Source organism: Nestor notabilis, unplaced genomic scaffold, assembly GCF_000696875.1.
Source record: "Nestor notabilis isolate BGI_N333 unplaced genomic scaffold, ASM69687v1 scaffold18019, whole genome shotgun sequence".
Taxonomy (NCBI): Eukaryota; Metazoa; Chordata; class Aves; order Psittaciformes; family Psittacidae; genus Nestor; species Nestor notabilis.
Genome location: NW_009943428.1, coordinates 6,467 through 20,358, shown reverse-complemented (window position 1 = coordinate 20,358; position 13,892 = coordinate 6,467). Strand labels below are relative to the sequence as shown.

Below are 13,892 nucleotides of genomic sequence, written 5' to 3'. Positions count from 1 at the left end.
CTAATGGCCGTGTTCACGAGGGAGAAAGAAACTGGGGGACCAGAACGGGAAAAAATACATAGTACTGTTCAGTATTTTCCGTGCAAAACGGGGTTTATTCTTACGTGGCGTACGTTTAGGCGAGAGGCGTTACTTGCGCAGAAAGGCTGTGCAAGAAGAGGCACTGCGCTTTCCTCCCAAGCAGCACCCGAATGAACACACGATGTTAGACGATGTCACGCTTCCCTTATTTGACGGAAGACACCACCACAGCTCAAAAACCCACACACAGCCTAACGGACTGATTGCTAAATATCTGCAAGCTCTCCTGGGTTTAAAAACACTTGACTGAAGAAAACAGCACACATATATGCCTAAGCTGGTACCACTGTTGTAGTAAAACAGTAGGAGAAAAACTATATTCAATAATATTATCAGAACTACAGTGGTATTATTTAAACTCGGGAATTATTTATTTTAAAAAATAGTGAATTTTGAGAAAACCTAGTAATGTCCTATGGGACTACAAAAATGAAAAATGGAGCTTGTCCAGAGTAAGACATACTAAGATGAACCGACATTCAATTCGCATGGTTTTGAAACTCAGCTCCATTTACAATTAGCACAGAATGCTTTTACCTTAAACCTTTGTGTAAAAAAAAAGGTAACTAAATTGGTGTCTGTTACTACAATCTTTTCTTCATTTAAATGGAAAGTCTTTTCTTACAGGTTTTCTGGGGTTGTTGGTTTGTTTGCTTTTGGGGTTTGGTTGAGTTTTTTGTTAGGTTGGTGGGCTTTTTTTGGTTGGTTGGGGATTTTGTGTGGGTTTTTTGGTTTGGTTTGGTTTGGTTTTTTGGTGTTTCGCCAATAGTGGCACTATCTGTTAGAATACAGTATTTCAAAATATTAGTACATCAGTCAGTAACATTTTAGAGACTATTTTTAGGATCTGTAACAGATACGAGGATAAACAGTCCTTTATCTTTTGCTATACTGTGCTGTGGCACAGAGGACAGAAGCTATAATTGCTTGCCTCTTTGGGTTTCATACAGTGCTTACATACACTGCACATCCAGAACCGCTGCTCGAGGATCGGGTCTCCTGTTGCAACACATAGAGGAAGTTTCCCATCTACGCTACTGGAGGAAAACAAAAAAAAGGAAAAAAAGTAAATAAAGCTGAAAGAATAAAAACATAGCTTTAAAATAGTAAGAAAAACTTGTGGTTTTCTTTTTTGCAAGACAGCATAAACTGTGTGTCTAAAGCTAGTTAAAAAACTTGTGATGCTAATCTGTAAAATACTGCTGCTCTATTCAGATGAGTGCCACCTTGCCACTTTTTGATTAGAAGTTACTAAATCCTGTAATGCTTCACTGTTAACATAGCCAAGTATATAAGTCTTCACACAACAGAGTGCACCCCCCCAGAAGCATATAGTCCACAAAGCAGGACCAGCAGGTCCCAAAGATTAAGTGAAGAGAAGCAATTGTGGGCATATCAAGATATGGTCTGATTAAACAGCAGCTCTACTATTGCATTTTTTTCTCTGAAGAGTCAACATGAAAGCTACTACTGAGATCCTGTACATCTGCACAGTATAAACAGGACAGGTTAAAATCCTATTAATTCAAAAGGTTTCTTGAGTCACAATCCATTTCCATACTCACAAATTCCATGCTGTTAGCAGAAAACATATATCAAAGACACCACTGTTGCTACAACCACTCCAAGGATCTACCATTTACACATCCTTCATATTCTAAATCTTTCACTTCACACATTCATCTTCTCACACCATACAGATGTAGGTATGTCACAAATCAGTGGAGACTTGCTGGTTTATAATGGTTAACCTTTCACTTGTTGACATTTGCATCACACCACAATGGTGATATAAACAGTAACATTAGTACTTTAATGGCATGTGACACCTTACCAAAGGTGCTAGAACTCCTGTGCTCTGTCCACAGGCATTTCAAATTAAGATGAAGTTACATCTTTATGCCCAGTTCCTCAAATACAGTCAGTGTCTATTCTCCCACATAAAAGAGTGTTACATTACCCTTTGTGCAAACTGCCTAACACCTGCATCATTCTTGCCCAATATTTGGTTTAAAGCAGCAAAATGCCAAATAGGCCACACAAAAGCTGCTAAAATCCAAAATACAAACAATAGCAGAAAAAAAATGTTGGTATTACTACCGTGTCATATAACTATAAACCCACCTATCAAGCATGTCATCCAGGTCAGATTTTTTGTTACTCTTCGGACTATGTCTTGTGAATATCTCTAGAGCAAGGTCTTCATACTGTTGTCTCTGCTCTGGCCTAAGAGTTTCCAATGATTCTAGTTTAACAAAGGCTTTTGAACAAGTATCAAATGCTCTATTTGCACATGCACAGAGTGCCAGAAGAGAATAGATTTCAACTGCAGGGATAATGTCTTCATAATCTCGCAAATGAAGAGCTAAGAAATAAAAAAAAAAAAAAAAAAAATCCAAGGAAATTATTAGATGTCTCTGAGAAGTGCAAGCATTATACAAAATACTTGCTACTAGTAGACAGCATTAATATCACAAATAGGACACGAATAACCAATGTCTTTTCATTGACATGACTATGAAGGATGCATTAAAAATACGGGGCGTTGAGTGGGAAATTACAGTGCCTGAGACAGTTTTTTTTTTAATTTGAAAACATGTTAGAAGTATTTGAAATGGATCTCCATTACTTGGAAAAAATATAGGGCATTATTTACTTCTCTGACTCCCACAATTTTTTTTATGAAGCCCTACAGGGGAGTCCAATGTGAATTCAGACATGCGTTATAATGTAAAGAAAGAAACGAAACAGTCAACAGAACATCTACAGAGATTGTCCAATTTAACCAGGTAACATTTAGCAAGTTAGATTTGCACTGTTTCCAAGAAAATACTTTCCAGGTATCTTGACTGCGGCCACATTCAATTCATAATATGATTTTGTTTTAAATTCCATGGGTCTAGCAATAACAGTTTCTTTACACAGTTAAAAATAAAGTCCTACCTGTTTTAAGTGCTGCTTCTACAGAACCTTTATAGAGCTGTCTTTGTGCTAGTATGAAAAAATGGTAAGCTTCAGCTCCTCGCCAAGCATTGTCTGCAAAGTGATTAGTTGAAGAAAGAACATCTTCTTCTAGCAAACCAGCCAGAGCTGAAACAGTCTGAAAACAAAGCAGTATCACATGTAATTTTTATATGAACCAGATACAGCAGGAAATGGGGATACATGAAAAGAACTTCTCTGTACTTGGTGATTACACCACTGTCTGTGTTAACTAGGGAAAATATAAATACATGGACCTAAAGTGAGCATTGTTAGGCATTTTATACAGTGCATAGGCAGAACATATGGTGCAGATTTTAGAAGATAAATGTCATATACATGTGTACAAATACATTTTGTGCACATCTGCAGACTGGTTCATAGTTTGGATTAATACTGCATGTCAACACCAGATCTCTTAAAACTGTTTAAACTATTTCATTTGTGCATGTGAAGATGAAAGCATGAGCAGAAAAAATCTTCCATTTGCTTCCTCCATATCTGGAGGCATCTCCCTGTTCAATTATAGCCAACATAGCTTAATCTAATCACAGATCTCTCTTTGGGATTGATACCTAATCCTAAATGACAGGAAAGTGAGAGTCTTGCAGGAGAAAAAAAAATAATCTGGACTTTCTTAGTATGATTTTCATTGTTGTAGTGAAACTATTAAGAGAAACACATTAAATTTAAGAAAAATATCTATTAACACATATGATTTAAATGTTTGCAGTAACACTTTAAACGTTATGTTTTTGTGGAAGACATGCTTAAGGAAAGCTTTGTTCTTAGCAGGAAAAAGAGTTATTAATAGAAACTATAATAGCCTATGAAGAGAGCTTGCTTTATTCTGCCTAGGTAACACATACCAGAATTTGGGAAAAAAGCAAAACAGATACTCTACCTCTGAACTTTTTCCTTTAACTTTTCCCCTTTGTGCATTTTGTATTTGTTCATGACACTGTTCTATAAGTAAGGCTGATAATACATAAAGCTTTTTAACTCGCAAAGGCTTTGTCCTTTTCTTTGACTCTTCATCTGCAATCTTAAAAAACAAAACCAAGGAGTTTAATGCAGATTAAAAAGATTATTAGAAGAGCCGCTTCATTCTCTTGGAAAACTGCATGCTTGAACAAACCTAAAAATCATGCCAAAAAAATGATCCTGCACTTATATGTAGTAATTTAGACTGCAAACAGAACTATAAATGAAAACGTCAAAGTGAAAAATGTACATTTCTCTATATTTATTTAGCTAACAAGTATATAAAGCCAGATTCTCAGGAAGTATAAAGCAGTATAACCCTGTATAAGTCTATTGACAATATAAAAAAATAAACTAAATATAGTCATTTTAAAACACTGAAGTCTACGAAATACATAGCTTTCAATAAGGTGTGGTGGTTTTCCCAGAAAAGAAGAATGGCTTTTGAAAACAGCATATAAATACTTATTTTTTACTTAAATATTTGCTGTAAAAATTACGTATCACTCTTACAGGCTTTGAGTTATGCACAGACATCTCTGCACACAAACCAAATAAAAGCAACACCTTTACCTTAAAGCACACCGTAACATTTTCTACTTGAAGGAACCAACTGAAGAAATACCAAAATTTAACTACATTTAATTTTTTATTAAAATTTAAAAATAGAGGAGATAAAAACCTAACCCAAACAACATATAAAATAACGTGGAAGATGAACCCAGGTTGGTCTGCTATAGTCCTTTACTAGGCAATCCTTGATGCTGACAACACTATGTTTTCCAAGGTGCAGTTCATCTTGCTCTGAAGTGAAAGTCTCAAAATAAATCAATCAGATGGTTTGTGTTCTGAAAGTCTCCTCTCCACTGGCTACAAAGGACATCCAGGGTAACTTTCAGATACAGACACCTGAACTTGAAAGTTGGATTATTCTTTGCAGTATCCTCTATGACACCTGCTTATTGCCTGTATATTGTTAACACTGAAATAACCCCAAGAAAACAATAGTAAAAAAAACCCAAGAAAAAAAAATGCATGGAAAAATAAGAGCTAGTCCAAAATCCCAGTTATTTGACATAAAAATAAAACCTTTAATACCTTGAACATGAGCTTAGCAGCTTCTAAGAAATAATTTGCTTTACGATAGAGTTCTATGGCATCAAAGATTTTATTCTTTTCCAGTAAATGACTTGCATATCTGGCTAACAAGGATCCAATCTCTTTCATGTTGTGATTTTTAGCCAGCTCCACAGCTTTATCCCACTAGAAATGAAAGCAGAGAATTATTATTTTCACATACAGAAAGCAGACCTCATTTTTCAAATACATTCTCAGTACAAGCTGGTTATCCATGAATAGCCTGCAACATTTGTGTGCAATATTTCATCACCATTTAGAACCATGCTACTATAAAATCAAAGTAAAAAGCAAGAGAAAACAAATGCTAACATCATTGCCAATCATGTGGCAATGGCCTATGAAACAAATGCTGGACCTCCGTCCAAAACCACATACAAAGCAGTTGCTTCTGGTTTGATAAAAGCTTTGCAAAAATTACTTCATTGCTGCCCACATGGATTTCAACGCTTCTGAAATTACTAAAACCCAGACTCTCAAAAACATGTCCAAAAGAAGACTTCAGCCCATAAGCTTAACGCACAAACAGTAACACTTTATTTATCCTTCTATACACCTGACTTTGTCCGTGAATTTTCCTGATCTTCAACAGCTTGGCTACTGTGTTTGCCCCAGATCAAAGTTTGGCAGAACTGAGAAACTTAATAGAATCTCATAACCTAGTAGCCCTTCAGATCCATAAACTAGGAAAATGACACATAGAGCCAGCACTAGCCAGTCCTGCCATTCCCATACAACAAGTTCCTCATAGCCATCCTCAGTTTCATTCTTGTTTGTGTTGACACAAACATTTGCACAGGTAAGCATACTTGGGGAACAGGTGTAGCTGTAAATACACAGATCATTTTTCAGATCCGTTCTTTTCCAGTTACATTCTAATGCAGCCACAAATACATTTGCATTTGTACCAGGAAGGACGGGGATGTAGAAAATGAGCAGCCAGCAGCTCTCCAGTCTTCCTCCCATTCCATCAGGAGGCAGCCTAGCCTGGCTCTACAAATGCCGAGTGTCTGTATGCTGGGCACACTTACCACACACGCATAGAGAAGTAGTACTGCTGAACACAGCTTTGCCCCTTCAAAGGTCTAATCCTGATTTCAGGTAACTCTCTTAAGCATGAAGTATGAATTTTCCAGAAATCATGACAAATCATCAGACACTTAACACAGACTTATATTTAGGTGGGCATTAGAATAGAAATCGGTATTGGTAAAGCAGATTATGTACTGCTGGTTTACCTGGTTGAGATGTACACAGGTATCAACCGCATCCTTTGGTCGATTACATTTCAGAAAGGCTGACACAGCTTGTTCACACATCCCCACTCTTACAAACATATAAGCTATATCCTGCAAAAAGCATCAGCACCATGTTAAACTCACTTCCAGATTTTCAGTACATTGCACAGCAACTGCAGTATTATTATATTCTTGTTCAGTTTAATTCCAAGAAGTTGGGGGAATTCCAAGGTTGGTTGCTACATGGATTCTGGGAAGACAACATGCACTGTTGTAAATCTTTAGAACAGTGTGCTACTTTCACACACTGCTTCTAAATTAAAAAATAAAAGCCATTTAAATATTTTTCTATCAAATCACACCAGAAGGGCTGTGTTCTGACACAGAAGAGGCTAAAAAGAAAGTACTACGTCTGGCTTTGTTCAGACAACTGAAAATGGTATTAAATGAGCATGTTTTGCATTTATCAAGCATTTTGGGTTAATTAATCATATAGTTTTAAACTGGCTATTACTTAGTAGGTAATTTTAGGCTATACCACCTACTTCCCCTCCTTTCAGGAGAGAATCTTCAGTTTTCATTGATCATTAACATTCCCACCAGAGCTACCATGCAAGAAGTTAAACCAGGGATAAGCAACCAAGAAGAATTCATGGCAAAAAAACCCCTAGGCTAGACAACAAAATGAAAGCTGAAGTGTCCAGGCATGAAGAGTGACTTCTCAGTGAAGCACAGCTATTTCAGAGAGAAATGTAACTATTTGGGGAGGGGTGGAGTAAATTATGACTTAGCCAGCTAGCCACACAGCATGATGAATAATCAGGTCTTTCTGGGGAACCTGGACCATAAGGGAAAGGAAGAATGATGGAGGAATATTAGAGATCAATACCAAAGTAACACCATTATGCTCAAGTGAGTAGGTCACATACTCCACTCCTTCTCTCTTTCTTACTTAACCCTCCCAGGATGGGAAATTTTAAATAAATGGTTGAGCATAAGACAATGAAAAATGCTTTTTGCTTACAGGGAGTAATTTATTATTCTCTGGAAGTGAGTTAGCTAGATTTTCCAGTCCTTGGTAGTCCTCTAGCATGTAGTAACATTCAGCTAAACGTTCCTGGTTTTGTCCTTGTACATAATACTGTACAGCATTTAACCTAATAAGGAAAGAAAAAAAGTGTGCTGGATTCTGGTATATGAACACAAGTGAAGCTTCTCATTGTGTAAGACTTTTGCATTTGTAAATTTAAAATGACATTATTTTAAATAGATAACTTTGCTTGAGAGAGCTTTTGTAGCTAGAAATTCACTGTTTTTCTAAAATGCACTAAAACGTTTAACTTTCAGATACCATTATATTTAAGTAGTAGCAAGATTGTTTCTCTAACTAGCATAAGGTTAGGAATTCAAGGAATCTTAACATTGTATTCCCACATCTGCACAGGTCATGGCTGATAATGGACAACAGCTTAGAACTAAACTTTCAGAAAAGAGCTTTACTGTTGTGCCTTTACATTTTAAAACACAAGCAGTAAGATCTCCAAGACCACTCTCCAAAGTTATCTAAAGCATCTAAAAAAAACCCTAACTTTCAAAATCTAATCACAAGTTTTAAACTTTTTTGAGACGAAAGTTCTTTGTGACAATATAATTGGGGTAGTTGCAATACATAATGGAGCTGTGTTCTGGATGCTAAAACTTCACATGGCAACAAGAGAAGTTCATGAAAGAAAATTTCTCTGCAAGTTCTTAACCACAGAGACATCACTTCTGGCTCAGTAAGTACCTGACTAAAAAACATGTTTTGGAGAAATACCATTACACGTGTGTGCTGTTCTTAAAAATCCTCCGTGAGAGCCCAGTTTGGATAACTGCAGACAGAGAGATCCAGGCCAGAAAGAACTCTGGACCTTTTCAAATATTTGTGAGTTTAAGCATTCTAGAAAGCTTGTGGTTAGTTTTGAAATTCACTGATGTTTAACAATTCTCTCCTACTTCTGTTTATTTTTTTTTTAAAATATTTTCTATATCCAGCCTAATACAACTATATAGGAATTTCTATTACCCTCCCCTCCTTTGAAGCAGACAATCTTCTGGCAAAACTCAGATTTTTATCACCTTCATTCTTTTGATGACCAGCAGCTCTCTGTTCAAAGGTACATGCATCAATGGAACCATAAAGGTCTGAGCTAAATCTCATCATTCCAAAATTATTGCATCCTGACTTCCCTGACATCTGTCCCTCCTCATAAATTAAGTCTTGTCATCATCTGTATAATTTCCTTTGTAATTTCCTTCTTACCACTTCTGACGGTCTGCAAAGTAATCTCCAATAGCATTGTGTGCTTGTTCAAGAAGGGCATCATCTGAATCACCTGAGCCAGTTTTCAACAGCTGCAATACTCGGAACCAATCTCCCAGTTTTATCCGCAGTCCAATGGCAAGATCTCTAGTATGAACAGAACGTAGCAGGAAAAGGTCAGAGACAACAAAACAGCTAACAAAAAACTTGAGAAAAGCATCCGAAATATTTTCATGTTCATAATCTACACTGCAGGTGTCACACTGATCCCAGATATCTTCTTTACAATTGCAACATTATTCCATAAAAGCAAATACTCAGAGAGCTCATAGGTTATATCACATGTATGCACTTCCCTATTAGTTATTAGGAGTTAAAAGAGTAGCTGGTGAGACAGATGAGAATGATGTTACTTCAAGTTTCCTCTTATTCTGTATACTATTCTTTAACTTTCACTGCTGACTGCTACAATAGATGTCAGCAGCTGCAAAAGGCAAAAAGCAGAAGTGAGGTGAGGGGAAGGGCCAAGGAGGAAGGAATATGACTATTGGAGTCTAAAGCTGAGTTGTAATAAAATGGATTTCAGAGACTTCTCTTTCAGATTCAAGATGACTTTGGATGAAAGAAAAGAGAAATAGTCTTTCCCTTTTATTATTCATATCATGCATACATATGACCCACCTGTGTCTGCCTGGCACATTTTTTCCACCATATAGAATAATACTCTGTTACTTCACACAGAAGTAATTCTGCAGGTGCATAGAAGATAAATTGGAGAGATCTATATACTTCTAAAAATGCCCTAAACTTACAAGGCTCCATTAATCAAAGCTTTAAAATTTCACATGTGCATAAGTGATTCATGCTTCTCTATGTTTGATCACTACCTACAGGCTACATCATGCTACTGCTGCTTATATTCCTCATTAGCCTTTTTCAGTAAAGAAAAAAGGTGGTCTAGCTAATTACTTAGTGTTAATTTACAATTCCCAGTAATATTGTAATTTTGCTTTGTTTGTTTTCATTCCTGAGCAAAAATTCCATTGATTGATCCACAATTTCATCAAGAGTCTTTTCGGTCTCTCTGGAGATTACAGTTCATTAACAACTCTGTTGTTTGTATATGTAATTGGAAAGAATGTGTACTTGGCTGCTAGCTAAGAGCAACACTACATAAATTAAATGCTAGTTGAGATTGGTTTTGTTTTTGAATCCCAGTTGAAATACCAACAAAACACTTGCAAAAAACCATGTATGAAACACAGCACTACCTAGAGCACTGAGGTTTTACAAAGAGTTTGGAACGCGCTGATTTCCAAATAGAATTGGTTATCTATGGATACAACAAAATTCTCTCATCTGATCCTTCTCTGTCTATCCAGAAACTAGCAGTGTCTTCAGTGCTAAAACAGCGGTTTTTTTCCTCTCAGACTTCTTTTCTCTATTTGCTGCTGAGATGGCTACATGCAATTACCTTCTGTCCATATCCAGATACATTCTTTCAGCTTCTTCAAATCTGCTAAAATAGGCTGCCACTTCTGCTTGCTTCATTGACTCGCTCTGCAGGTTGCCTAGACGCTTCACAAATTTAATACCTTGATAATCTCTGCAGCGTACAAAAGCTTGTTCAGCAGTCTGCAGATCCAGCTTCTGAAGAGCAGCTTCAGCCAGGAGACGCCTGTGTGAAAAGCAAACAAAACAGACTGAAAAACAGCAATAAAGTAAATTAAATGAGGATCCATTTAACTCATAATTATTTAAAGAAGACATTCAAGTTACTGCAGTGGTATTGTTTGGTATCAGATCTTATTTCAGTTGATGCTTGTTCCCAGTACATTCTGTGATATACCCAGTACTTGCTCAGGGAAAGATGTTCAAATAATTGCTAATATTCTTTTATTCAGCTGTTCAAATGACACTGGCTTGGGAGGAATGGGCAGGGTTCACTATTACAGTTGTCTTACGTGAAATGGGTTGCTGGTGTCAGTGCAGTTACATTTAGGTATTTCTACCTATGCATGTATCATTACTTTAAGCCTTGATGGCAGCCTCAGTCTGAAGGCCTCCAACTAAATTGACCATGAAGAATAAGTTATCCTTCTAATCCACCTGAACATTCCTTGTCCAGTTAGGATGGCAGTCTGGATGACCAGGGCAGTTTGGGAAACCTTGTACTGGTATTGCCCCATTGGTTACTTCTACAAGTAGAGAATTTACACCTTCAGGCCAACCAATATCCATAAGGCGCTTGAATGAGCTTCAGAATTTTCTGCAAAAGTAAGGCTAGGTAAATATTGTGAAACAAAGTCAGTGCAGTAGGCACCAACAAAACCAAGTAATATTATTGCTGTATTCAGTGACCTAAGTCATGCTTATGCAGAATTAACTCAGTCTTTTTTAATAAATCTGAGGTGAGTATCACTCCAACTCAAGTGCTCATCACTGACATCAGTGAAACCAAGACAAAAGCAGGATGGCAAGTTTAATTGATCCGCAACACACATCATTCCTTTGTTATGTTCCAGCACTAAGGGCACTGTCCCATTTTGAGCTAGAATATACTTACTTTTTACCCCGCACTTCTAATACATTTCTTCTGTATAAATATGTGACATACATTTCCTTGCATAATAAAAATTAAGTTCATGGTAATTTTGGAGTAAGGTGAACCGCATTTAACATATATTTTGTTATTTTACAATATAAAACTTCTACTGAGACAGAGACTTTCAAAACCCAGTCATTTTATATTAAATAAACACATGATACTAGCAAAAGGCATTGAACAACTTCAAAACTCCCAAAATCGTCAGCTAGTTCAAGACATTAGTAAAAATCAAGACTCACAAAAACACTACATACTCAAACTAATAAAATTGCAATACTCTTACAGAAACTTTCAACATGTAGCTATGTTGTGGTTTAAGCCCAGCCGGCAACTTGGAACCACGCAGCCGCTCACTCACTCCTCCCCTTTTTCTTCCTCCCCCCGCTCCCGGAGGGATGGGGAGGAGAATCGAAGGAATGTAACTCCCATGGGTTGAGATAACAGCTCTCCAGTAACTAAGGTATAATACAAACCACTACTGCTACCAATAATAATGATAAGAGGAATAACAAGGGAAAAGGACACAACCGCTCACCACCCGCCGACCGATACCCAGCCCGACCCGAGCAGCGATCTGGGCCTTCCGGGTAACTCCCCCCAGTTTCTATACTGGGCATGACGTGCTGTGGTATGGAATACCCCTTTGGCCAGTTTGGGTCAGGTGTCCTGCCTCTGCTTCCTCCTGGCTTCCCCTCCTCTCTGGCAAAGCATGAGACTGAGAAAGTCCTTGGTCAGAGTAAACATTACTGAGCAACAACTAAAAACATCGGTGTTATCAGCATTGTTCCCAGACTGAAAGTCAAAAACACAGCACTGCACCAGCTACTAAGAAGGAGAAAAAATGACTGCTGTAGCTGAACCCAGGACAAGCTATCAAATCCTGTTTCTCAAAATGTACATTCTGGAGATAAAAGCACAACTGGATAGGAAGGAATGCTTTTTGGGACAAACTTTTAAAGCGAGTTGTCTTGGCCAGCCTTTAAGCAATTCTAAACTCCCCTCTACACTGTCAGAATTAACAGAGAACTTGCAACCTGCCTTGATGCAAACCAAACATCCAATGCTGCAAGAAATCACTTGGCTTCAAAACAGAGCCAAAAATTACTAAAGAAAGGTACAGACAGAGAAAAAATCCTCCAGAGACTTGAAGAGAAATAGCATCATTCAACAATAGACTTGTCAATGAAGTTTCAGTTTCTGCTACTGAATTTTCATTAAATTATCTACTCAGGCATTTATTCACTTTTCCATCCCTTATGACACAAGATTATAAAATAGATTTCCAGAACTCCTGTTTTCACAGGTTTACTGATAAATGTTTTCTGTGCAGGCTTTTCAAGTTTAGTTTGATTGCTGAGTCCATGTTTAGTTTAGTTCTCAGACTGCTTCTGAGAGGCTGCATCATAACATGATTAACATACCCAGCCCTTCTTATTTCTGTCCTTTAAAGCCTGTCCAAAATGTTACAAGATTAGTCAACTGCTCTTACTTAGTTATCATTCTATGTGTTCCCTTTTCTGGGTGTTAAGTTCTTTGTCATCAATGTTCAATATAAAACATACAAATAAATAAATACCCTCTCAATTTATGACCAATTTGAATTTTGATTTAACCAACTTATTTTTCTGCCAGCTTTTTCATTTCCTTTAGATTCACCCCTACAAGTAGGGAGCACTGCATTTCAGGATTCATATAGTATAGAGCAAAAAGATGTCCTGAACTTGTACCCTATACCCACTATTACGACACACACCACACACATTACCTAGAAATTCTAGGTAATAAAACAACTGTTCCAATTTAGTAACAGCCCTCTTCTTTGGCTTCAAGAACTAGGAGCCCTGGGAAGCACTAGCCCCAAGTTCTTTTTTTGAGATGGCTGCTGGGAAGTCTTGGAACACTTGCTCAGCATCTCCTGAAACATAAATTCTCAAATGCTCAGGAACAAAAACCTCCTTTTCTTGCATTCCTGGAAATCATAATGCCACACAGCTTGAAACTGCCCAAACACACTAGCTGTGACAGAGGTGGAGAGCCACACTAGCAAAGGACTGCAAGGCTCTCTTTGGGCCTTCCCATAATGCTGTAGTATTCCCTGGGAGGCAATTCAGCCCACTAAAGAATGTTCTCACTTAGAACAGCATTCCTTCAGATTGCAGCAGAGCACTGTTACCTTTTTGGGGGTTTATTTTTCTTCTTCTTAAATGATATGTTTAAATTGTATGCTGCTTTGGCCGATTCTAATTGGAAGTTTTTTACTTTAGTACTAGATCTGTCTGAACAGGAAAGGAATACAAAAGAACACAAATTTAAACAAAGTTGGCTTATAAAGAGATTTTACCAAAGTCTGGGATGTGGATTGTCTTCTATGAATTGGGAAGATTCCTTGATACCAACTTTTTCAATCAACGCTCGACTGTCTCGTAATGATCGAATCTCAAAATTGATGATGTAATCTTTGTTAGGATGTTCAGGATTCTAACATAATGAATAAAGAAACATAATTTTATTCCATGTCACCTTTATTTTCACCCAGCCTAGATATCTACTGTTCAAATCA

At 37.3% G+C, this 13,892-nt stretch overlaps 1 protein-coding gene across 1 annotated transcript in view; it reads right to left on the bottom strand.

Annotated features, from left to right (window-relative positions):
* Positions 1 to 874: 874 nt before the first annotated feature.
* WDR35 (WD repeat domain 35) overlaps positions 875 to 13,892 on the bottom strand; it is a gene marked incomplete at its 5' end in the record, with an annotated part of 18,156 nt that continues 5,138 nt past the window's right edge. Inside the window, 10 exons of the mRNA XM_010021938.1 lie at positions 875 to 1,115; positions 2,206 to 2,446; positions 3,025 to 3,181; positions 3,968 to 4,108; positions 5,146 to 5,310; positions 6,423 to 6,533; positions 7,447 to 7,579; positions 8,725 to 8,871; positions 10,199 to 10,402; positions 13,674 to 13,810. Of these exons, the coding sequence (XP_010020240.1) occupies positions 968 to 1,115; positions 2,206 to 2,446; positions 3,025 to 3,181; positions 3,968 to 4,108; positions 5,146 to 5,310; positions 6,423 to 6,533; positions 7,447 to 7,579; positions 8,725 to 8,871; positions 10,199 to 10,402; positions 13,674 to 13,810 (1,584 nt within the window). The remainder of the gene's footprint in view (positions 1,116 to 2,205; positions 2,447 to 3,024; positions 3,182 to 3,967; positions 4,109 to 5,145; positions 5,311 to 6,422; positions 6,534 to 7,446; positions 7,580 to 8,724; positions 8,872 to 10,198; positions 10,403 to 13,673; positions 13,811 to 13,892) is intronic.